The sequence below is a fragment of the Misgurnus anguillicaudatus genome, chromosome 5 (genome assembly GCF_027580225.2).
Source record: "Misgurnus anguillicaudatus chromosome 5, ASM2758022v2, whole genome shotgun sequence".
NCBI lineage: Eukaryota > Metazoa > Chordata > Actinopteri > Cypriniformes > Cobitidae > Misgurnus > Misgurnus anguillicaudatus.
Genome location: NC_073341.2, coordinates 14,494,978 through 14,522,522, shown reverse-complemented (window position 1 = coordinate 14,522,522; position 27,545 = coordinate 14,494,978). Strand labels below are relative to the sequence as shown.

General features: G+C 38.2%; 1 protein-coding gene across 2 annotated transcripts in view; it reads left to right on the top strand.

Moving 5' to 3' along the window:
• The window catches only part of pdlim2 (PDZ and LIM domain 2 (mystique)), a 90,729-nt gene extending 68,261 nt beyond the window's left edge, over positions 1 to 22,468 (top strand). The window contains exons 7-10 of one of the 2 annotated variants that reach the window (XM_055168298.2): positions 12,461 to 12,579; positions 17,907 to 18,046; positions 20,665 to 20,770; positions 21,346 to 22,468. In XM_055168298.2, coding sequence (XP_055024273.1) covers positions 12,461 to 12,579; positions 17,907 to 18,046; positions 20,665 to 20,770; positions 21,346 to 21,538 — 558 coding nt within the window. In that variant the 3' untranslated portion in view covers positions 21,539 to 22,468. Of the gene's footprint in view, positions 1 to 12,460; positions 12,580 to 17,903; positions 18,047 to 20,664; positions 20,771 to 21,345 lie in introns of both variants that reach the window. The other variant, XM_055168297.2, reaches the window with a different exon arrangement.
• Positions 22,469 to 27,545: the final 5,077 nt, after the last annotated feature.

Sequence of the window (27,545 nt, the reverse complement as noted above, 5' to 3'; positions counted from 1 at the left end):
ATTTATTTTGTGCCGTTTTAAGTGAAGAGTTTGGTTCCAAAATGAGAACTTGTCAAAACATGTTTATTATTATTATGTTATGTTTTTATTGTGTTTGATGGTGATTTCGTGTCAGCTCTTGGTTGGTGTACGTGCACTATTCCGGTTAAAGTGCCCATATTAGGACTTCCACTGTACTTCCTGCACTGAAATTGCCCATAAAAGAAATTGAGCCAGATTGTTATGTATAAATCTTTCATGTTTAAAAAAAACTTCCAGAAACATTCAGCACAGAAATACTCAGTCACACATCCAAATTCTTTTTTGACATTTTTGCCTATGCATGAGGAATCCAACAGTGTTAAAGGTCACGTTCTTCTTGATCCCAAATTTTAAAGTTTAGTTAGTATGTAAGGTTGCTGTAAGAGCATAAATAATACCTGCAAAATGATAAAGCTTAAAGTTTACTGCCAGGCTAGGGGTGGGCGATATGACCAAAATCTTCTATCACGATAGGATTAATTTTATATCATGATAACGATATGTATCACGGTAGAGGTTTTTATGTTTTAATAAGGTTACCATAGAAAGGTTCATAATTCTCACAAAAAACATATACAAGCATAGAAAGAAGATAAAAACAAACAAAACACAAGCTCTCTGAAGATAAACAGTCAATGATATAAAAATGATAATAAATAATTATGCATGTATGTATAGCCCCATATATATTTTTATTTAAGGTAGAAAAGTGATTTAGTCAAGAGCAGTGAGAGATTTTCTCTTAATGCTGTTTGATTAACACGAGTGACAGATAGGAGCTAAATTAGGTAACTTCCCCTTTAAGACCAAAGTCCGGATAATGCACTGTGGGCTTTCTCTTTTAGCTGTTTACTTTCTCTTAAGACCTAACTGGTGGTGTTTATGAGGATGCTTGCAAAGACGGGAATTTTGACGCGTATGTGTATTTAAGGTCAATAAAGCGGGAAAAATGCTCACGAGCTTAATGAGCAGCGGTCGCGCGACTTGCGCACTTCTCACAGACAGAAAGAGCAGCGGTGGCGCGACTTGTCCGCTCCTGACACACAGAGAGAACGCATGCAATACAGATCTGTTGTCTGTGTTTCAATGGCTTAAAATAACTTGTTTTAAAACTGCAGTGCTTAAATACATGTACAAATGTTACGTTTTCGCGACCACGCGCACAGGAGCGTGACATGGGCGTGTAACCTCGATAGAAACGATAGTCCAAAATCTCTACCGGTTGCCACATTTCTACCGGTTAATCATGTCTAGCGGTTTATCGCCCACCCCTATGCCAGGCCATATATTTTCTTTAACAGAAGTAGGGCTGGGCGATAAATCGATTTTATCGATTAACTCGAATGTGTAGTTTAACATCGATTTGTTTGAAATAAATCTGTTTCTTCTTTAACATCCGCCAAAACACCCCTCTGGGCTCCCGTAGTTCCGAGTGGGCTCAGCCCTCCCCCGCGTGTTTGCCATAGAGATACACAAACAACATGGCAGCGAGCATGGAAGAACGCATTCCCAAGAAAGGCACAGTTTCATCTGTTATTTGGAATTGGTTCAGTTTTGCGGCGTCAGATACAAAACAAACAACACCCTGCTGCAAAGTGTGTTAGAAGTCTGTTGCTAGCAAAGGTACGAACAATTTACTGCAGCACTTTCTAGAAAAGTTTTCAAACTGCATCCAGTAACGTTAGTGATGCGGGTTGTCTCGTAACCCGCGGGGCGGGTAAAGTTGTCACTTTATTGCAGAGCGGATCATTTAAAAAAAAACATTTGTTGCGTGCAATACCCCATAGTCTTTAATAAATATTTGGGAATGTTTATTTTCCTATTTTATTAGGTTCTTTGATAAGGTTCAATTACGTAGGCTACGTAGCAACGTAACTTGATATCACTGTTGGCCTTACATCACAAAAGCGCCAAGTAGCTTCCGCTGCCAGCCACAAAAATAAAATAAACAGAGAAATAAAAGTGAAGATGAAAGACGAGGTGCAAGAGATATTAAGGTCTGAATTTGTCGGTAGATAATACAAACTTTGCTTTGTAAATGTTAAAAATGTTTATCATTATAATATGACAATGCTGGTTTCTATGGTAACTTAAGCGTATTGTTGCCAGTTTTACAGGGCGATGTAATCTAATAGCTGTTTCCAAGCACTTTTAGGCTGAAATAAAGCCTGTTTTTGTTTACATCACAGGGCGAGTTGGAAAAATAGATACAATGGTGCGTAGCGGGCCAAATTTTTCATAAAAGTGGGGCCTGCGGGTTAAAAAACATCCTGACCCGCGCATCACCAGTACCTATCCTGTATGATAAGAAGGGGGCAGTTGGAAAATGATCACAGATGCAGTCGCAATGTACATTGCTAAAGATATGGTCCCCATATATACTGTGGAAATAAAGTTAAAGCGTAACTAAACCCCTGGTCAGAACTTGACTCCACCCACTGGCAATATTTGAAAAATGCAAGAAAAGTGGACAGATCCCAACGGAGATAGAGAGGACGAACTAAGCTCGTACCAAGTGTGTAGTGAGATTGTAACAAGGGCGTGGTGAGCTTGAAACTGCGTACGTCACAAGTTATTTTTTGGACCCAACATCCAATAGAAAAATTCAACTGCAATAGCCACCGTTCAACCTGAAGAGGGCAGCACTCAGACGTTTTTACACCATATATTGTAGTATTGAAACACTTTATATCCAAATGTCAAAAAACTTACTAAAATCAATGAACAGCACTAATAAAGCATCATTCTTACAGACCATTAACTATAAAAAGTTGGTTTAGGGTTTAGTTACTCTTTAAAAACTTGTTTTGAACAATTTTTTTGCAATCTGCAGAATGATTTTTAGTAGGGGGGAAAATCTATTTAAATCGTAAATCGGACTTTTTGTGAAAAAATCGTGGATTTTTATTTTGGGCCACATCACCCAGCCCTAAACAGAAGTCCTCTTTTCAAAGCCCAGTTTGGACTACAGCCGTCTACTTCCCGGTTGAATGACATCAAGAGTTTTTGACTAAACTCCGCCCACAGGAATACATCAGTCGCCAGCTTTGCTAAGCTGCTGTCGAATCACAACACACTAAACAAACCACACAATCAGAACTCGATACGTATTTCTGAAGGAGGAACTTCATAGAACAAGGATGACATCAGCCTGTTTTTAGGACAGTAAAAGCAGCGGTTTACAGATAAGTAAATTGTGTGAAAAACAGAACATGTGTTATATTGTGCACTGTAAACACAATCAAAGCTTCAATACCACACGAAAAACGGGACCTTTAACAAGTCAGAATGCATGTAATACCTTTAGATCCCCACCTTAAGTAAATGTATAATCTTAATTAATATATCATTTTAATGATTGTCTCTTTTATTTATGAAAAGCTTCAAGAACACATATTTTCTGATGTTTAAATTTTTTGCACAGCCACATTTCTTAAAAATGAAGGTGCTACAATGCCATAGAAGAAACATTTTTTTGTAATGACAGAGACATTGTACTGTTAGGCTTACTGTATGCATTATATTGGTCATCTTAACACACCCATACTTAATGTATTATTGTAACCATAGTTCCAAAATTCCAAAGTTACTATAGTTATTTTTACTTAGGTTGTTGTGGTAACTTGATTTTAGTCACCACTGTCATAAGTTAAACTCTGACAACTGTAGTAACTGGTGTTTTGGTGGAAGATTTTTTTTAAAGGGTAGGGTTAAGATTTGTGTTTGGGTTTGTGTGTACAGTTGTAATTATAACTAACTTTTATATCATAACAATAGTCTAAGGTATTTCCTCGTGAAGATAGGCAGGTACAGTAAGTGTATGTGCGCGTGTGAATGTTTATGTATAGTGCCGTCCTGGGGATGTTTAGAAACACTGATTACAGTGTATGAAAGCTATCAGATGCACTGAACTGTGCCAGCCGGAGGAAACTTAAAAGCAAGTGTGTGTGTGTACTGTAAGCCTGTGATTGCACATCAACTTCCTTTCCTTCTCATAACCTCAGTCCAACACAAACACAGCTTACATCCTCACTCACATACACAGGGCAAGAAGGGAATGCACCCTTAGCAAACTAAAACACTTGGTCAACTCTATAAATGGTCAAGCTCAGACACAATCGATCACTTTGGAGTTATACCCCATCAGTGGTTGCCAGAAAGACGAGATCAAGTGCAAGTCAAATAATGAAGTATAACGTTGCATGTCGGCTATTCTTTTGCCTTTCCTGGGTAGCCAAGTGTGTTTGTTTCTGTCATTTGGCTTTTGTTTGGGTGCGACTGCATTCCTGGCGAGCTTTTCTAGATCTTACTGCATGATGATGATGGGCACCGCGTCTGGAGGCAGGGTAGTGCTGTACCAGCACAGTGAGTTATCGCCACACGCTTCAAGCAGGGTGATTTGTGTATGGCAGGTTTTCAACAATCTTTTTATCTACATGCACCTAAGGCCTGGAAAATTCCTGTTTTTCTACCAACACCGTGTTATGTCATGGTCGTCTTTGTCGGCCTAGTTGGTCGTGTTTACTTAAATAGGTATCACTGTTACCATCGATCATATTTGGATGAGGAATTTAAACACACTCCTACACACTTAAGTAACTTTCATGCCCCATTTGGGCTACAGACAGATGACACCGCTAGCAGTTTGTTGAGCGGAGAATTTATTTACTATATGATCGGAAGTACAGTAGTCAACTGATAGATGATTAAACAAGATGCTTAAGAAGATAAAGTTAAATTGATGGAGAGACCAGACATGGGATGCAACGATTAACCGTTCTCACAATTAACCGCTCTGTGAAATGTCACAATGTTCGTTAAGGCTCCGTTACACCTCGTGTGTCTGTTTCACGAATCACCAAGAGGCACGTGCTTCATGATGTGAGAGCGTTTCAAAAGAATAAGCATGTGATGTGTTTCTTAGTTGTTCTTGGACATGGTTTTGTGTGTGTGTGTGTGTGTGTGTGTGTGTGTTTGTGTTTGTGTGTGTGTGTGCACCTGCATGCGTACGTGAAACAGAGCCACAATTCAGTCGGTCTGTGCAGCATTAAAAACCTCCTTCTCTAAGCTCGTGGATCCAAGCCCGGACGCTGGTGGTCTGACTGACTGCATTTAATTGCGTTGAATTATTTTAACACGTTAATGATTAATTAATTAATAGCTTGAGTTAACGTGTTAATGCTGCCAGCCCTAATATTTATATTTGATTTTTGTGTAATATACAGCTACACCTGGCAAAACGACTCGCAGTACCTGGTCCAGGATGATCGTGTTATTATTCGTTTTGAGATGTTCTTATCATTTTTACTAAAACTTCAAATAAACCCAAATAGACATTTAGTCCACATGTAAAATTACACTTATTTAAAAGATCATTAAAATGAATACCAGTTTCGAAAGGCTGCTATACCGTTTAGGTCAAAAATCAGCTAGTTTTTTTTTCCATTTTTTATCGAAGAATTGTGGAAAAATACACAGACTAAAAATACAAAAGAATTTAACAATTGATCAAAATTGTTTTCATGTGATTTTATCGTGGACTGTAAAAAAATGCATGAAGTGTCCATGACGTCACCCAGGTTTGTTAAGAGCTTTTATGAAGCTTAAAGTAGGCAGTGCCTGGCATCGCCATCTTGGCTGTACGTCACCACGCATCACTTGCGGATTACCGGAAAAAATTGGTAAAGAGGAGAGACGTGGGTAAAGCTGAGGTGGGTGGTTGCTGAAACCATGCCCGCCTAGCTTAACTCTAGTGACAGCAGCGGCAGTTCGTCTGTCACTCGAGTGGCCACGCCCTTAATTATGCAAAACTTTAAGGCTTAATATAATTTAAACAGATGAGTTACAAAAAATGTCACCCCCTCACAGTTGTCATGAAGGGCAGAATTAGCTATATAGACCAAAAACACTTTTTGTACAGGCTGTAAACATCAGCATTTTAACATTAGGGTCTATGGGAATTGACTCTAGCGGGCAGTTGATGAATTGCAGTTTAAGTCACTTCCGTATTGGCTTCATCAGAGAGATCGGAAGGTTGCCTCTCGGATATTATACATTAATGTTGTAAAATAAATAGATCCATAATAATCGTACAATTGTGATTACCGTACTTTCCGGACTATAAGCCGCACCGGAGTATAAGCCGCATCATTAAAAAATGCGTTAAGACGAAATAACATATATAAGTCACAGTGGACTATACGTCACGTTTATTTAGAAAATTATGTCACAAAATCCAAGCCGAAGAACAGACATTTAATCTGGAAAGACAAGTTATTCAAATAAACAATAGCAGACAGAACAGCAGGCTGAATAGATGTCTGTACATTACAGTAATATTATCAGTTATTTAAACGATAAACCATAGCATAAAGAACTTACCTGGAAGGTTGAATAGTCTAAATTAACCGAACAAGCCAACTAGCATGAAGTTCGCAGACTCGTCATTCCACATCACTGAATCCATTGAATTACAAAAATACAGAAGCAGCGTATAGCGGACTCTCACGGCTGTAGACTGTAATTTTGTCTCTTGCCTCATAAATGTCAAAATTAATTCATACTAACTTTCAAGGTGCACCTGACTATAAGATGCAGCACCAGCCAAGATATGAAAAGAAAACGCGGCTTATAGACAGAAAAATACAGTATTCGACTTTACCCATACCAACAAAATCTATAATCATTGCTTCCCTAGACAAGACCTAAATCTAGACCCCAGAATGTCATTTAAGGGGCGGTCACATCAGACTTTATGCATGCAATAATTTTCTGACGTTGCTGTGAATATGGGCACGGAGTGCTTCATCCATCTTTGCTTTTAAGTAGAGAAAGGTCACAACATGATGTACCAGAGTTTCTAACTTTGTCAACCCTTACTCTCAATGAGTGCAGTACCCTTCATAGTCTTACGCCCATTATGCTTAATAAACTGATAATGTGTGGAGTCATGTAGACGCGTAAAATGGTTTTCTTTTATCGGGAGAAAGCCCATAAACGGCGTAAGCAAAAACCGATCTCCTCAGGTAGTTTTTTGCTCATTACCCCGACTTAGCAGTTTTGTTGACCTGCGCATGTCTCCACGTGTGAAATATAAACGTAAATAAAAGCTCATATTACTTTTAAAGGTTCTGCAGACATGAAGACATACAACAGTTTAGCTTAAAATAGATTTCCCGCAGTTATTTTGTAAGACTACAGTATATGTACTATATAGGTGGTGACGTCACTGCCTGCGAGAAACCTGACAAATCTCCCAATCCCACGTAAATGATGTCATCTGCAAAGCCGGTTTATTGATTTGCATGTAAACACATGAAAACCGGTTTTTATAATAAGCAGATTTTTGATAGTTATCCACTTATTCTGTGCATGTAAACGCACTCAATGATCTTAAATCTGATTCAGCATCATAACTATCCACCAGTTTATGCTCCGTCTGCTTCAGTTTGTGATTAAGCGCTTGGCACTGTCCATTGTCAGATATTTGATCTTACATGTGAGCAAGAAAATCTGCCTTGTATATGCCAGTCTTGTGCCAGCTTGTGTCAAGAAACCGCAAAATCAGTCTGAGTGTATTCATTAAGACTCATTTGTTTTAAGCCTTAATCATTGGTCATTATAAAGTTTAACCTAATTTCTAACCTGTCAGCTTTTAAATAGCTTGAAGGGCAAGAGATGGGTAGGGCGTAGATCATTTTAAGATTTTTTTTAAGCTACATAATTTGTGGTATTATTCACATCCATAGCACTTGTGATTTGCCTCACATTTAAGACAACTTTTAATGGCTTAGGACTTTGTTTACACTAGTAAATAGTAATAATGATGCTTAGTTTATGAATGGTTAAGAATTCAAGCCTTTTATAAATGCGTGTGGCAGTTAAAAGAAAGACAGATTTGAGGTATGTGTGTGTTTGCTGAAGTAAAAAGCAAATACTGTACTTCAGCTCTTTGATTATTTAAAACTACACCATTAAAGCAAATTGCAATCCAGCATGAAAGCAATTCAAACAAACACATGCACACAAAATGTTAACTTTTTAATTATATAAATTTAGGCAAACAAAAGTACAAGCGTATGTACTGTATGCGTTAGCTTTTCCATTATGTTCATGTTGAAAGGCCGGACACCATCTCTGCCATCCAGCGCAGATGTTTAGACTGCAGGACATCTTTTAATGGTTTGTTTTGATGAGGTGGGAATGAGCACTTTCCTTCTCAAATAAACATCTTCATGTTTTGGCTGGAAGAAAGTTTGACTGTAATGAGTGTATCACTCATAAAAACCAAAATAAATAAAACCAAAACCTAAAAGGAAACATTATGGGAGGTGAGACGTTGTGTCCTCATAAAACTGATAATAGACTTGCATAGGACTCCCTCTAGTGGTCAGTCAGACTCTTGTTATACCTTAACATCTTTTTTATGCATGATTAAACATCTTTGCAAACTTGTATGATATAAAGTATGACCTAATAAAAAAGTATAAGTTACACTTAATTTTATTAATTTATGAAAACGATAACAAGTTAAAAAATTACATTTTCTCTGTCATGTGTGCAGCAAACAATATGCAGTACACTGTCAGAACCATACCCTTTAAAAGGTCCTATGAACCATTTAGGTACAGATACTGTATGTATAGATTTGGTACTAATATGAACCTTTGATGTACTAATATGCACTCTTTAAGTGCACTTGTGTACTTTTTAAGAGGTTACGGCCCCAATGACAGCTAGGGACCATTTTATGACCATTTTGAAGGTGCAGATGGCACTGTATATCGATGCATATCCATGCTGGTTTGTATAAACGCATGAATGATTTACATGTATAAATTTAGCAGACACTTTTATTCAAGGTAACTTAAAGCACACCTATGTGATCCATCAAGTGTTCCCTAGAAATTAAACCCATGACCTTTAGGATTGGCTATACTAGTAGATCCACATGAATATGATTTAGAAATCACATTAGTTTATATTAAAATGCAGGCAGTCTGTAAACAGGTCGGCTCTCTGCATGTATTCATAACTTTATCATGTGATGGACACAGCAGCTGATAATTGCTTTGGAGTTGGTGGAAATGCTCTTGGCTTCACTTTCGTCAAATTTGGTGTGGCGAGCCAAACACCCCCCGGGTGAAACTTGTCATTTCATGGCTTGGGAACAACCTCCCTTATTTAAGAGCCTGCATGGGGAATTTCGTACAGCTGGTGTCAGAAGATTTGCCCAGGATAACATCCATCAGCAGTATAGAGCCAAACATCTGCGAGCATGCTTTTCTCCAGCGCTTGCGTTTGTCTTTGCCAGCACACACTTCCACCAGACAGAAACGACCGTAAGCAGCTCCGCACGGAAGATACTTCATGCAGTCCTTCTGCGTGTCGACTTGAAATGTGAAATTGATTTTGCTTTAGTATCCAGAGCCAAGAAATCACTCTTAGATTCCGGTCAAAGATCAGTCGGACGCTGAAACCAGCTGAGATGATGACAAGATGTGAATATTTAAAATTTAAGTCAGAATTAGTATCGGGTTTCATCTTGAGGTGAAAATTTTTTTGGGTTGTCTTGACATGTGAGGTGTTGTACCACTGACAGTTCATTTCTCCCACCTGTTTTATCTTTGTACATTTTTAGCGGCATCTAGCAGTGAGATTGTGAAATGCAACCAACAGCTCAGTCAACAGCTCACTCCCTTTCGAAACGCATAGTGAAGCTACGGTAGCCACCACAAGACAAACATGTCATCGACAACATAGTGACCGAACACATTATAGAGCAGTTTGTCCGTTTAGGGCTACTGTAGAAACATGACGGTGACTTCCATGTAAGGAGACCCGCGGTGTATGTAGATACAGTTCAATATGTAAAGTCTTTATTCATCACTGATAATATAGTTATGTATTATATTGAAGATAAAAGAGAGATCCTCCTGAAAGTTACATGATGCACCTTAAAGGGGATCGCACACCGTCCGCGCAGCTCAGTGCCGCACAGCGCCGCGTCGAGTGCACATTAAATAGCGCGAGCTTCGTCAGATAGCGTCTACTTCAAAATGCAAAATATACGTTATCAGCCAATGTTAATCATTAATGATTTAGGACAAATATGATGTTATTTAATGTTAAACTATGTGAGTGGTGCTGTGGCGCGACAGGGATTTGAGCAACTTCCTGAGTCACAGCTGGGTGGCGCGGACAGGCGCCACCTGGCGGCGCCGGTGTGTGTATACCCATAGAAAACAATGTGTTCAATTTTTTTAAAACGGCGCGGCGCTGAACGTCGCGGGCGGTGTGCGATCCCCTTTATAGAGTGCAATTTTGGGCTTCTATAAGCCCTTAGTAACATTTATGCTGCTTTAGCTTACTTGTAATGCGTTACCCCCAACAATGGTTGCTAATGCAAGTGCAAGTAATGTGCATTACGTAAAAAATATCATTTTTCTGAAGTAACGAGTAAAGTATCGCATTACTTTTTAAATGTACGCACTAATATTTGAGTCACTTTGAAAAAAAAGTAATGTAACTTTTTTAGTTTAATTAATTTGATTTAAAAAAATTATGTACTGAATTAAACTAAACGTAGTCACATTATGCACTTTGTGAACGCGCCTGTGCGGGAACAGTTTAAGTCAGAAACTGAGATGGCAGGCCAGAGCTTGACATTTTTGTGATGAAATATGCAATTTCTGAATGCAGAACTTTTCAGTCATAAAAAACACATGCAAGGCCCTAAGAGATCAAGCCTCAGACAAGAAAAAGTAACACAAAAGTAACTAAAAGTAACGTAAGCATTACTTTCCATGAAAAGTAACTAAGTAACGCAATTTTTGGGAGTAACTTAATATTGTAATGCATTACTGTACGTACACTCCGCCGCAGACTTGAGCTTCCAAAGTTACCGGAAGTCATTCATTTTCAAAGGAAGCTGACTTCTCTCAGCTGGAAGGAGCGTTAAATCCATCAGTGCGCGTTTTGGGCGTTTTGAGCGACCAGAGCGCCAATCAGAAAGTTGAGAGAAGCTCAACTTTATGGTAATGAGCTATGACGCAGTTCAGCGGCAAATGCCAGCAACTAATCGGAATATAGCCTAGACGTTCTTTGCTGGCTGATTCCAGAGAAACATAAGATGTAAACTTTCGTTCGTACCAAAAACATTAGTTCCAAGAAAATGGAGGAGAAATTGATAATCGCTGTTGCTGGGTTTCCTATCATTTATTACTTTATTTTCATATAGGGACCAGTTATAAAAGAACGAGACATGGGATAAAATAGCTGGTATAGTTGGTGTCCCCGGTGCGTGCTGATGATTTATAATATTTTACTGATAGATACTCAAATGTGTCTGTGTCTTGCCAGTAGGACTGCACAGTGTATCGTTTAAGCATCGATATCACCATGTACGAATCCATAAAGTCACAACGCAGGAAGAATAGGTAGCTATCGTAGTTGATCCGTGATTCATGTTTTACAGTAACGCAGATTTAATTAATTGTATAGATGCAATAAAATAATAATAATAATAATAATAATAATAGCTAATTATTATTTATCCAGACCAAATGTGACCAAAACGATTATAAAAGGTTTATAATGTCAATGGATTAGGTTTTTTTCCCATTACCATTTCATGGTGACACAGACTTCAGAGCGACCAAAGCATCAACAAGCTTCCCCGTACTTTTTGACAAGCGTCCTTGACCGGACGGCCTGAGCTTCTTTGTTGTGTGCATGTACAATTACTTTTAAAAGTAACTTTCCCCAATACTGCTAGCAGCCCGAGGGTCATGGGTTTGATCCCCAGGGAACACACATACTGATAAGATGTATAGCTTGTAATACCCTGCAAGTCACTTTGGATAAAAGCATCTGCTATATAAATGTAAATATGACATAGCCATTGGAAGTTAGGCAGACTGTTTATTTTTAGACCCAAACATCACCCAAATGCTGTTGTTAGAGCCTATCAGTGATATGAAATATAGATCTGAATTGATTTCAGGCCATTACTAGGTGAGAGTAGTAGTTTTTTAACATTCCTGCATTTTTACGGCAAAAAATAACTGCAGGTGTTCTGCTAGAGGACATGTGACCTTTCCCTGAAATGCAACTTTTTGAATTTCAGCATTGTTTTACAAAAATGACGTGATCTGTGGGTTTCATTATCCTTGTAAAAATACTAGGGTGGTGGTTTTTTGCCCTTTGGACTGTGTGAGCACACCTGTAGACATCAACTGTAGACATCTCTAAGCGACTACAGGTGCTTTGGCCTGGGGTCAGAGACGGTGGGAAGATCCTGATTCCTGCAATTGCTCAGACCAGATGTCTGAGCGCACGCATACAGACTTGTTTGCGGATGAAAAGCTTTCTGTTATACAGAATAAAGTCGAGCGAAAACTGCATTTTCCTGACACCCTGTCTCTTTTTTTTTGTTTAGGAGATCTCTCCTGTGGATTACCGAAGTAACTCCTTGTCAAGTCGGACTCCAACTCCCCCCGGACGGTACTCTCCACTCAGCCCCATCGAACGAGAGATCCCAATTTCACCACGCCGCAGGTACACAAATCATCACCTTTATATGAGACATTTCACAAGACTTTAAGGTGTCCTCAGAGTACACGTGAAGTTTTAGCTCAAAATACCACATAAATAATTTATTATAGCATGTAAAAAATGCCACTAAGTAGGAGTGAGCAAAAATGTAGTTTTTGGGTATGTCCTTTTTAAATGAAAATGAGCTGATGAAATCCAGACACTGATCGCCATAACGGTGGTTCGTTGAAATTGAAACTCAATTGTGTGGTCAATTATTTTCTCTTTGCACTAAATGGCAGTGCAGTGGTTGCATAGTTGCAGATATAGGGGTGGTATTATTATAATAAGATCCCCTTCTGACTTCACAAGGGTAGCCACATGTCAATGACCTATTTGTTCACATGCTTGCAAAGAATGGTTTACCAAATTTAAACATTCACATTTTTTAGGTTGTTAGAAGCACTGATGTCCCAATTATAGCACTTAAATATGAAAAAAGTCAGATTTTCATGATATGTCCGCTTCACCCAAATATGAAAAATTGAAAAACTGATTTTTGGGATTGACATCCATTCATGAAGAAAGACTAAAATGTAAATTCAAATCTGCAGGCATGTCAATAAAGTTAAATCTTTAATGCTGAATGTTTTGTTGAGTTCTTGTCTCATGTGTTTCATCCCGGGGCACTCAAGGATGAGATTTGATGTTATCAGTGAGCCGCCCTTTTCATGTTTGACTGAACTATTCCTTTAACAAACTCAACTACAGTACTATGTTTTTTGTTATTTGTCTAAAGTTGATATGGGAAATGTTTACTGTATACAGTGATCATTATTTGTTTTCGGTTAAATACTGTACTGTGAACCCATGTAATGAAATCACAAAAACTTGGCTCCTTCTTTTAGCCCACTGCTTTACATGATTCACAACCTGGCAGATGTCCCAAAAAAATCTATATTTTTTGTTATAGTAAAGGATTATATCATTTCTGCCCCTAATTGGCCCCCCGCTCCTCTCACTTCTCCACACACTATCTACCCCGCCCCCTTTTTGCTTATCCAATAAAATCATGTCAGTTTCAGTGACCACACCCCCTTTCAGCTGTCAACCAATACTTGGTTGCCTATACCCATACCTTTTAGACTCTCAGCTTTCATGAGACTCGACATATAGGTGTGTGCGTGTGTGTGTACTTTGCCTTCTGGTGTGTATGTTTGTGTGTGCGTGCTGGATGTGTGTGCAGTTAGACTTCAACAAGAGTTGAACTAAAGGAGTTTGTCTTTGTTCAAGGTAAGACATCTTCCTAAAACTAAGAAAGCATATGAGTTAGGAAGTTACTCTGAGGGGGAAGAGGAAATTTTGTAATCTGAGACTAATGTTGTGCTTTCTTTTGAGCGTTTAGAGATTATGATGCTGATGTCGGCTGTTGCGACTGCCTGTTTGAAACCTGTTTAGTAAGATGTTTAAAGATGATAATCAAACTTACAGTATGCATGTATAGTATTGTATATAATCATAATGAACTACAATGTAAAAGTAGTTATGATGAATATTGATGTACCAGGCTTTGCGTTGGCTGCAGCTTTCATTATATCATTATCAGTTTAGACCCTAAAGAAGAGGACCCAACCATAAAGCGTTGTCCCGGGCCCTGTGAATTTAAGCAGAAGTCCTGTGGGGAACTAAGGGGTTCTGAGAGAGCTTACAGGGGAAATTCAAACTCGCTGTCTGGTTTCAATTTGAAGCATGTTTCATTGAACAGCTTGCATACAGGCAGGATCTAAACATTGGGTTTTCATAGTGTCCATTGGTCAGTGTTACAATTGTGTTTTTACATTAATGCATTTGGCAATTCGCAACTTCCTTTTCATCAGTGTGTGTCTTCCCTGGGATCGAACTCATGCCCATATGCGCCGCTGGCACAATGCCCCACCAATTGAGCTATATATGGAAACTATTCTTTATCAGTCATGTCTTAAATAAATGATACAAAACCACACTTTTCTTTGCTCAAATACTAGCATGCACAATAACGTGTTGACAAGTCATGCAGGTTTCTTGTGACACCACACCCAGATACTCTCATGACACTTCATGGACATCCTCATAGCAAATCTGTTTGGCTGTATGCACTGTTCCACCTCTTTCTCATATTACAGTAACAAACTGTACAGCGGGCGCTTCTTCTGAGGTCACGTTTGATAGTGGTTGTGGTTGTTGGTTAATCATCATTGTGTGCACCAGCAACCTTGAAAACCTTGTTTTCATAGCCGACAGCAACCGGACTGTCATGGCAAGGCCACAGTTGCTGAGAGAATCTGTTACCGCATCCGTTATGCATCGCATGCAATGTTCACATCATGAGCTGCGTACTTGTGTCTGTCTGCACGGTCTTAAATTGTTTTGCTATACGTGCCTATACGGTAAATGAAGCACCTCATCACTTGTATCTTGTGCAGTGATGCCTTGTTTGAGATGCTGCATCAAAGTGAAAACTCTTAAAGGGATTCTGCTTATACTACGGTGTCCACACCTCAAGACATCGATCACATGATATATTTAAAGAGTAACTAAACCCTAAACCAACTTTTTTTAGTTAATGATCTATAAGAATGATGCTTTAATAGTGCTGTTCATTGATTTTAGTAAGTTTTTTGACATTTGGATATAAAGTGTTTCAATACTATAATATATGGTGTAAAAACGTCTGAGTGCTGCCCTCTTCAGGTTAAACGGTGGCTACTGCAGTTGAATTTTCCTATTGGATGTTGGGTCCAAAGAATAAGTCGTGATGTAAGCAGGTTCAAGATCACCACGCCCTTGTTACGATCTCACCACACACTGGTATGAGCTTAGTTCGTCCCCTCTATCTCCATTGGAATCTGCCCACTTTTTTCAAATATTGCCAGTGGGTGGAGTCAGGCTCTGAACAGGGGTTTAGTTATGCTTTTAAGGGATTCGTCTGGTTTTTCTATTTAAATGGGTATTGTGAGTAGGACTATTTCTTCCGTGTCTCATCCAACGGCTCTCTTGCTTGTTCCAAAACGTCATTTTAAAGCTGGCAATTGAGGTTTGAGCTGTTGATAGCATTCTAATGCAGTTATTAATGAAGTTATTAGAAAGAGAGCGAGAGCGACAGAGAGAGAGAGAGAGGAGAGATTGTGTGAATGAGGCTACCTCTGTGCGTCTCTAAACAGCGCTGTTATTGACTCGGAAAATCATCTGTCATGTTGTTTTTGTTAGTCCGTTATTACAGTTAACTATGCGAAGTGATATGGAACTGTAATGCGGTCAAGAGAGATGCGTGAAACTGCGTTCGCCATGTGCGTTTCCCAGAAAATAATTGCACACCTCAGAACGTTCATCAGCCAATCAAATTCAAGCATTCAACAGACCTGTAGTATGATAATAAATAAATTAACCTGTATTATATTATATATTTTTTTGTTCTGCTGAATGGTTGTAACCAAACAGATCTGGTGCACCATTCACTTCGAAAGTGTTATTTTTTTCTGCTATGGAAGTCAATGGTGCCCCAGATCTGCTTGGTTACAAACACTCTTATCTTATATACATCTTCAAATATCTTCTTTTGTGTTCAGTAGAACAAAGAAATTTATACAGGTTTGAAACAACATGAGGTTGAGTAAATGATGACAGATTTTTAAATTTTTTGGTGAACTATCCATTTAAACGTGCTTTTCATTCAGACATTTTAAGCACATGATGCACAACTGGTTGTTTTAAGCTCTCCAACTGATCTGTTTTGATCTGGCTTCAGGATGTCCGTAATAGCTAAAAGAGTCAATCTGGATTAACACAGCATTTTTTCTGTGTGTTCATTGTTGCACCCCACTTCACATTTTATGTAGTTCACATTTGAATGTGTATGAATACAAAAGCCCTTGTATGCAGATAGTTTCCTTCGTGGTTTTATATGGGTGTGTGTTTGAATACAATGTTAAGTATTTGCATATGTCTCAGTCGGCGCCGACATAAAGCACCAGCGTGCTCACTGTGACCCGAGTTCGATTCCGGTCTCTGAGGTCCTTTGCCGATCATGCTCCCCTATCTCCACCCAACACTTTCCTGTCATCTCTCTACTATACTATCCAAATAAAGGGCCCTAAAAATAAGCCCTTGACATATTTGCATATGTCTGATTAGTTTGATTTCTTGCATATAGATGTAATGCAAGAATAAGATGACCATGCAACAAATTATTGTGTGAGAGATAAAATAGCTCGACAGCCCCATATTACAATGTAGCCGTAAGCCTCCCGATGTATATATCCTTAACATTACATTAACTTTGTCATTATAATACACATTCTACACACACATATATGAATCCATTTTCTTTTCTGTACAAAGCAATCTGCTGATTGTTTGTTTTGGTATGGGATAAAAATAGCAATATGTAGTTGAATACTGTAGCTTAATTGGTAGTACATTGTGTTAGCTGTGCATAATGTCATGGGATCGATCCCAGGGGACGCATACTGGAAAAATGTATGCCATGTAATGCAGTGTAAGTCACTTTGGATAAAAGTGTCTGCTAAATGCATAAATGTAAATGAATTATGACACAGCGTCGAGTTTTTCTCAGGTAGGATGGAATGACTTGACATGTTAGAATGTGGAAAGACTTGAAAGACATGGTAAGCTTGAAACCTTACAGGTATCTACTGTATATTTTTGTGCTAAAACACAGCATTGAAAAAAAATATTTCACTACTTTTTAATATGGTGTACACACCATGCTCTGCATCACATTAGTGTCAGTGTAAAGATTATTCAGTGTTTTGTGATCTATGAAAACATTTCATCTTCGAAAGTTAATGGTCAAGACTAAAAACTTTGTCTCTGGTTTGTTTTTGCTTTTTTTGTACACCTCATCCTATCCAGCTGTGATGCAACATGTTTCCATTCATTTTTCGGTCCCCACCAAGATCATATGCTTTACAAAGCCAATTAAAACATATCAGATGTTTTATAGAGAGAGAAATACGGCAGGATATTGGACCAATGAGATTTCACTGCAAGCAGCGTGATGCTACAAAAACAATTGAAGTGAGAGAGAAAATGTTTTGACATGGTTGCAGCGGGTTTCGTAATATACTCAACACACAAGAAAGAAAAAGAAAACACTCAATTCTTATATTGATTTAACTGTGATGTATTGTTAAACGAATAGAGACATGCCAGAACCTAACTTTAACTGATCTTGCGTTTGACATGTCGACTCTAGATTTTACATTAATAACACTGAACAACTCTCTCTCTCTCTCTCTCTCTCTCTCTCTCTCTCTCTCTCTCTCTCTCTCTCTTTCTCACATATACAGTAGCTCAGACTTTGCCATGCAGAAGTTTGACAGAGACTCTGAGGTATATAAGATGATTCAGGAGAACAAGGAGTCCCGTGCGGCTCCTCGCCAGTCCAACACCTTCAAGATGCTGCAAGAGGTGCTTGAGACTGATGAGAAAGGTAATAAACACTAACACATATAAAACACACTCATTGGTTCTCTGAAAGATAATAGAGAGTACTTTCTGTGAAATTAGGAAAGATAACATGGGGTTGTTTGTAGGGATGTTAACCGATGACCGTTTGACGATGGTTGACCGTATCAACGTATCAAGGTTGTCGTTTGTCGGTTAAAAAAAAGTGATCTCTAAATTAGGCTATTATAGAGAGTGGACTAAACGCTACTACAGTTAGTCATCTCTTTCCAAGATCTTTTTGTGTGAAGTGAACAAATTCCTCACACACAGTTTTTCATAACTCGCCTGTTTGTACTCAATAAACCAATAAAAGCATTTGGCGCGAAGTCATGGCGTTTGGGTTTCACAAAGTTTGCAAAAAGTAAATGCTACAGGCTATTGTTTGGTAAATTCCTTCATTTGAATAGTACTACATTTCAGTGGTAACAAATAAGGTGATGATGATCATCATCTTTCTTTATTATTGTTAGCAGTACCTCAAACTACAGCGGCGTCTCTTCGGAGCTGTCATTTTCTTAAATGAGCCGCGGCAATGTTTCAAATGAGCTTAACGCTAGACAAATTACTTTATTTTCAATGCGATCACCTTGTACCTAAACCATTTTGAAACTAAGCAGCCATTTGTCTTCCAATTCGGTGCTGTAGGAGATTTAAAAAAAGTGATGAGTCGAAGGTCAGCGCCGTGTGTGTGTGTGGCAGAGCGGCAATTGCGAAATTGCTGGCGCTGCTCGAAATGGTTGTTATTTCAAATAGCGTAGCATATTTTAAACTAATAGGCTAACCGGTTTCAACCGGCGAATAAGGCTTGGTGGTCGGTTAAGAAAATTTTGGCTATCTCTTGTTGTTTGTTGTTTCCATTAGATTTGCGAATTAAAAAAGCACCTTTTTTTGTGAAATGACAGCGTTTACATTAACTAATGTTAAAACATATTTTTTCCTCTGCCGATAAGTAATTACAAAAATCATGGTGATGGATTTTGGTAGGTTTACGTATAATTCGTTACATTTATATAACGCTTTTCTGCAGACCTCAAAGCGCTTTACATATGAATGGGGGAATCTCCTCAACCACCACCAATGTGCAGCATCCACCTGGATGATGCGACGGCAGCCATATTGCACCAGAACGCCCACCACACACCAGCTTATTGGTGGAGAAGAGACAAAGTGATATAGCCAATTAGTAGATATGGGGATGATTAGTAAGCCAATGGGCAAGTTTAGCCAGGATGCCGGGGCACACCCCTACTCTTTTTCGAATGACATCCTGGGATTTTTAACGACCACAGAGAGTCAGGACCTCGGTTTAACGTCTCATCCGAAAGACGGTGCTTTTTGACAGTATAGTGTCCCAGTCACTATACTGGGGTGTTAGGACCCACACAGACCACAGGGTGAGCATCCCCTAACACCTCTACCAGCAGCAACCTGGCTTTCCCAGGTGGTCTCCCATCGAAGTACTGACCAGGCTCAGCCCTGCTTAGTATATCCAACAACATCGCACTAGCCATTATTTTTAATCAAAGGAGATTCAGGTGTGTTATTCAAGCATTAAAGGAATAGTTTACCCCAAACAGAAAATTCTGTTATCATTTACATACACTCATGTTGTTGTAAACCTGTAGAAGTTTTACAAAAGAAGATATTTTGATGAATGACGTTAAGTACATGGTTGAAGGTACCTATTGAAAACAGATACAATGGGAGTCAATAAGTATCGTCAACTGAGTGATCACCATAATTTATCAAAATATCATCTTTTCTGTTCAACAGAAAAAAGAAACTCATACAGTTTTGAAACAGCATGTGGGTGAGTAAATGATGACATTTTAACATTTTTGGGTGTGCTATCCCTTTAATGCCAAGGAAAGCCACTTATACATGCGTGACCATTCCAGAGTCGTTGTAATATTTGATTTTGATTCTTTAAAGAAATATCATGTGACTTTTATGCATATCAGGTGGCCTTAAAAAAAATTTCTATTGTATTTTTGCATTATATTTCTATATTTCAAATTTATATATATGGTAGTTTTATTGATGCGTTTCCTTTGGGCGTATTAGTTAATTAGCAGTTTCAGTTTGCCCAATTTGAAGGGTAATGGAAACACAACTTGTGCAAACTAAGCTGAGTAAATATTTACAGGGTGTAGCAGAAAGGGAGTGAATCAAACCGAAAGACAACATCAGGTTTAATGCGCAAACATTCACAATATGTTACTGTAGGTGCTTTAATAGTGTAAATGGGAAACTAATGTAGACTAATGTAAAATCACATTTTTCTCCATGCTACATTTACCTGTTTTAAAGACACATTTAAAACCTTATTTCACACATTCATCTTATCAAAGTGTTGCACACGTGGGTTAAAGGTCTAGTCGAAATGACCTTCGGTTTGTCACACAGCAAGAATCATCCTGTGCAAGCGTGTGTAAATACACGTTTTGGTATCGGCTGTCAGAAAAAAGCTGTTTGCACAACAATTTAACAATACTTGAAAAGTCCTTCAGATGAATGTTTGGACAAATACGCTTGGGGGTGGAAGGTACATGATGTTGGCACTGAATGTTCAATATCTTGTTGTTTTGTGTTTGTTCACAGAGGCCGCCATTCGGTTTCCAAGCGGGCTGTCACCGAACCCCCCGAGCACCACTGTTTCTGGAGTTCAAAAACAACACACCTGTGAAAAATGTCGCAACAGTATTGTGTAAGATACAACAAAACATATTTGTGACCCTATCTGTATAAACCAGGCTAAAGTCTAATCATCTAAGATTAGAGCACAATAAATACCAGACGTTGACTATGTAAATATTGACTGAGTAAGGTCATGTCAAAGATTGAAGATATCAAGGTTATATTTTCACTGAATGGTCTTTACATTATATATTATGGTTTGAATGTTTAGGCTTTAGCTGGGTTTCACAGACTGGGTCACATTTAATATCATTTGTTTTTCAATTTCAGCCCCCTCAGCACTGTATGTTCTCTGTACAGGCATGCAGGGATTGCATAAGAGGTTAATGAGGTTACATCATCAGTGTACTGGTTTAGCCTTTAGGGAAGAGCTGTTCTTATAATTCGGATTTTTGCAGAATCGGGCATGCCTAAACTTCAAAGAGTCATGTGTATATATATATTTTTTAATTTTGATGTTGAAGTTTTGGACCTGCTGGCAGGTCTGCAGAATGTAAGGGGTTAAAGTGTATACATATAGACAACAGACTGCAAGACTAAAATTTTGAGTGTCTAAAAGAGCCTTTCTTTCTCTTTTCCTTTCAGCACCCAGGCCGTGAGGATCACAGACGGTCGCTACCGTCACCCAGAGTGCTACACCTGTACGGAGTGCGGCCTCAACCTCAAGATGCGCGGTCACTTTTGGGTGAAAGACGAAATGTTTTGCGAGAAACACGCCAAAGAAAGATACCAGGGCCCTGGCAACAGCCCCTACTCCGTGGTATCCCCCCGCCACTGAGACCCTCCTGACACACCTCCAACTCATCTGGTTGGCTGGGAATGAGAGAGAAAGCGAGGACTTTGATGTCGGTTACATTTAGTGGAAGCCAAATCAAGCATTTGGCATTAATGTCACTTTGGGACACAATGCAGCCATGTCTTCTCTGATACTCCTCAGCCTAAAGACAATGTTTTTCGATCTTAAGGATTTGAGGATATAGGAGCCTGCGTTAAGAGTGAATCAGCATATCACAGTTAATTTTCATTCATTGCCTGCTTCTTTCACATGTTGTATTATTCTTTGAAAAAAAGCTATCAGTATGTTTTACATTTATTTTGGGTTTATATAAAGTAGTTTGCATTTTCCGGCCGAAATTTGTAGACGTTTTCCATATAAAAGGTGCACTATGTGAAAATCTTTACCGGTAGTGCACACATGACGGTTTCTTTAGTGTGTGCATGTGTGAAATTGTTGCAAATAATTTCATGCATGCATTTCTGGTTTTTCTCAGTGGCTGTAGGCATGTCTATGCACTTATGCTTGAAGGGTTACTTGGAAGATATTCTTAAGTGTGATGTTAGATACCTTTCTTCATAAAAAAATAATAATAAAAAAAATCCATTCACAACAAAGCCCTCATTAAAAAGCACAGATATTTACAATGCAGTTTATTTTTCATTAACTTTGTATTAAACAAGTGAAATTTAATGAATATGGTATTTGTGTAAATATGTTTATTTTTCACCTTAAACTATATGAGCGAGGGATTTGTGTGCACGTTTGTGTGTTCAGGGTTGCATGTTTCTCTTGACTGTATTGTGTAGTACAATAATATAAGTGGAGTGTGAGAGTAAAATATGAACAGTAAATCCTCATGTATTTTTTGCAGGATTGGCCTCTCTTTATCTTTTTCTCTTGCAAATAAACAACTTTATGATTATCAGTGAATATTTTATGGCTATATTTATTGTTTGTGTCTCTATATTATACTTAGTACAGTAGATGTCAAAAGACAAGCAAATGTTTACAGTAAATAAGATGGCCATCTATCCATATCTTAGTCCAAGTAAAGTTTTGATGCAGCTTGCTTTTTGTTTCATTTGTTATATGGTTAAAGATTTGTAATTGTTCTTATTCAGGTTTGATCCTAAAACAAGTCATTTCACCTGTTAAGCTGTTTTAGGTTTCAAGTTAACAAGGAAGCACAAATATTAACTTCGCTAAATTCAGTTTTTTTGTGATTGACATCATCATACACAATGTAAATACACTGAAAAATTTGATTATTTTAAGTGGTCGCAATCAATTTATTTAAGCTACATTTAAAAAAAATAGAAAAACAAAAAACTTAAATGTAGCTTAAATAAATTGATTGCAACCACTTTATTCAATTTACTCAATTAAATTGAGTAAATTTAATGAATCTTTTTTTTCAGTGTAACATACTGTATGAAAATATAACCCTGATATATTTAATTTTGACTGAGTACACTGTAAAAAAATCATTGACTTTAAGAATAATCTTTAAAAAAATTTTTTTTTTAAGTATAATCATCTTGACTTTACAAGTCATTTTAACTTACTACTTACTTTTTTCTTGGCTAGTGATAAGTTGTAAAACTTATGACTTGTAAGGATTTTTATTTTACTTAAAAGAAGTCAAATAATTTTTTTACAGTTTATAGTCATGTCATGAAATTAATGTGAATTCAGTGAGTGAAATTAAACTTTTACTTCCTAATATTTTGTTGCAACAAACATTTCGAAAAACATTATGGTGCAATGCTGTCACATGATCTAACCAAGAAGATTTACTTCAGGAAGTGATGTCCAAATGTTTTGTATTGGAATACATTTTTGTCAAAGTGTAGAAAATTTGTAATAGTCAAGAATTACAAAAGATGTTAAAAATGAGTCATTTCAGGTTGAGTTAACAGAGACTTCATGCTACAGTATGTGCTCTAGTTATAGGCTATACTTCAGATATATAAAGTATGTTATGCATACAGAATGCAATACTATTAAACAAAAATAAATATACTATATGACTGTAAACATAAATAATTTTACTCATAAAAATCAGAAATCGTGATATTGTGTAAATAATGGTGTTCAATGGCAAGATTAAGCAATTATAAACTTGTAAGAGGTTATGTGAAGAAGCTACAAAAGGACAAGACAGCAACAACCATCAGGTAATTTTTTTTATCTAATGAAAGTCATTTCATAATACTAAAAAATGTATCAAGTCATACCAGAGTGGATGTCAATTACATGTGTTACAATTTGTTACTGGTTTGAAGAACAACTAGTGATAATGAATTAACAATTTCTCTTTAATACTTTGGCATTGACTTCATTTAAACAAACTTTTTTTAACTTGCACTTGAAGCTTGTCTTGTATTTTAAAGCTTAACAAACACTAACGTCACACGAAAGTCCTGTAATGTCTGTGTGACCACCAGGGGGGAGTAGAGAGCCTGATTTCTTTGGGTGGATTGCTTCTGTCAATTATTATTAGCACAAGATCATATCTGAATGTTGCATATTACGGTATACATATAAGAACATATAACGAAAAGTAAGTAGCAATAAAAAAACTAAATTAAAAGGAGGGTCTAGCACATAAGATTACAGTTTACAAGTATTGTCCTTTTTGCAAAACATTCCCATCAATAACAGGAAATCGTTATACGATCACGAAAAACACGAAATTTCGTGATAATAGCACGAAAAAAAATTTTTAAAAATACGTGATATCACTAAACTTTGTGAGACTGGGTAGTCAATAGGGATTTTTGCTGCGGATTTGGGAGAGTGCTTAATGTCTCAGAAGATCCAAGAATCGCCAGACTATGATCTGGCTTAATCTCCTGTTGGAAGACTTTTAAGAAATATACAGTATAAATAAAGCAGTTCAGAACAAAACCAAAACATATGTGACAAAGAGCCCTCTTTTATTTTAGATCTGTCACAGAGAGGAGAAACAGTGCTGAATATTTACTTAGTTTTGGAATAACACAATCTATGAACGACTTTGAACTGATCTGCTCATTCTTTATAGGCTATAAAGACATGACCGTTTCCTTCAGTTGAACATTAGTCTTCAGGTACAGGTACCATTTCTCTGAGAGTTCAAAAAGCAAATATAGGTAACAAAAATTAAAACCTCAATCTGTCAAGTGTTATGTACAACATTATAACCTGTAATGCATAACCAAACGACCCTGAAACACAATCTTTCTGTCTCAATAAAGACATGGTATAAATGAACAATATAAAATGGGCTGTGTGTATTACTGTGTACACTGTAAAAAATTTGCCAGTAACTTACTGTAGAAGATAAAGTCTAAAATGTTTCATGTTCATTTAACTTTGAACAAACTGTTGCGAGTAAATAACATAAATGTAAAATCTACAGTAAGTTACTGGCAGCTAGTTGCCAGTAATACCCAGTAATACTGTAATTTCTCACATGTTGTGAGCCTCAAACACGATTGTTTCCTCATTTTTATGTAAACCTTGTGCATGCAAACATACATAACACTCAACATAACACCAACTGTGACATCACAGTCGAGATGTACGCCCCAACTTTAAATTACACATTAAAATAATTACAAAAGTTGTTAAAAAGAGTCATACTCTTCATCCACCTCTCTTCCTCATATTCTTTCTCTTCATCTACCACCTCATACTCTTCCTCATACTCCTCACCTACCTCTCTTCCTCATTCAACACATCTTCCTCATACTCTTTCTCTTCATACACCACCTCTTCCTCCTCATCCATCACCTCTTCCTCATGCAACACATCTTCTTTATACTCTTCCTCTACATCCACCACATCTTCCTTCTCATCCACCACCTCTTCCTCATCATCCATCACCTCTTCCTCATACAACACATCTTCTTTATACTCTTCCTCCTCATCCACCATCCACCATCTATTCCTCATACTTTTCCTCTTTATTCACCACCTCTTCCTCATACTCATCATCCACCTCTCTTCCTCATTCAACACATCTTCATACTCTTCCTCCTCATCCACCACCTCTTCCTCATACTTTTCCTCTTCATTCACCCCCTCTTCCTCCTAATCCCCCAACTCTTTTTCCTTATCCATCACCTCTTCCTCATACAACACTCTTCTTTATACTCTTCCTCTTCATTCACCACCTCTTCCTCATACTTTTCCTCTTCGTTCACCACCTCTTCTTCCTTATCCCCCACCTCTTACTCCTCATCCCCCAACTCTTTTTCCTCATCCATCACCTCTTCCTCATACAACACATCTTCTTTATACTCTTCATCTTCATTCACCACCTCTTCCTCCTCATCCACCATCTCTTCGTCATACTCCTTATTTACATCTCTTCCTGATACAACACATCTTCTTTATACTCTTCATCTTCATTCACCACCTCTTTCTCATACTTTTCCTCTTCGTTCACCACCTCTTCCTCATGCAAGACACCCTCTTTATATTCTTCCCCCTCATCCATCTCTTCTCCTCATAGATTTCATTGCGCAACACATCTTCCTCATACTCTTTCTCCTCATCCACCACCTCTTTCTCATACAACACATCTTCTTTATCCTCTTCCTCTTCATTCACCACCTCTTCCTTCATCATCCACTGTCTCTTCCTCATCATCCATCACCTCTTCCGCATACAACACATCTTCTTTATACTCTTCCTCCTCATCCACCATCTATTCCTCATACTTTTCCTCTTTATTCACCACCTCTTCCTCATACTCATCATCCACCTATCTTCCTCATTCAACACATCTTCATACTCTTCCTTCTCATCCACCATATCTTCCTCATACTCTTTCTCTTCATTCACCACCTCTTCCTCCTAATCCCCCACCTCTTCCTCTTCATCCACCACCTCTTCTTCCTTATCCCCCACCTCTTCCTCCTCATCCACCATCTCTTCCTCATACTCCTTATTTACATCTCTTCCTGATGCAACACATCTTCTTCATACTCTTCCTCCTCATCCACCACCTCTTCATCATACTTTTCCTCTTCATTCACCACCTCTTCCTCCTCATCCACCACCTCTTCCTCATGCAACACACCCTCTTTATACTCTTTCTCCTCATCCATCTCTTCTCCTCATACATTTCATTGTGCAACACATCTTCCTCATACTCTTCCTCTTCATTCACCACCTCTTCCTTCATCATCCGCTGTCTCTTCCTCATACTCCTACATCTCTTCCTGATGCAACACATCTTCTCTTCTCCTCATACTTTTCCTCATTCAACACATCTTCCTCATACTCTTTCTCTTCATACACCACCTCTTCCTCCTCATCCATCACCTCTTCCTCATACAACACATTTTCTTTATACTCTTCCTCCTCATCCACCATCTATTCCTCATACTTTTCCTCTTTATTCACCACCTCTTCCTCATACTCATCATCCACCTCTCTTCCTCATTCAACACATCTTCATACTCTTCCTCCTCATCCACCATATCTTCCTCATACTCTTTCTCTTCATTCACCACCTCTTCCTCCTAATCCCCCACCTCTTCCTCTTTATCCACCACCTCTTCTTCCTTATCCCCCACCTCTTACTCCTCATCCCCCAACTCTTTTTCCTCATCCACCACCTCTTCCTCCTCATCCATCACCTCTTCCTCATACAACACATCTTCTTACTACTCTTCCTCTTCATTCACCACCTCTTCCTCCTCATCCACCACCTCTTCCTCCTCATCCATCACCTCTTCCTCATACAACACATCTTCTTACTACTCTTCCTCTTCATTCACCACCTCTTCCTCCTCATCCACCATCTCTTCCTCATACTCCTTATTTACATCTCTTCCTGATGCAACACATCTTCTTCATACTCTTCCTCTTCATCCACCACCTCTTCCTCATGCAACACACCCTCTTTATATTCTTCCTCCTCATCCATCTCTTCTCCTCATACATTTCATTGTGCAACACATCTTCCTCATACTCTTCCTCTTCATTCATCATCCGCTGTCTCTTCCTCATA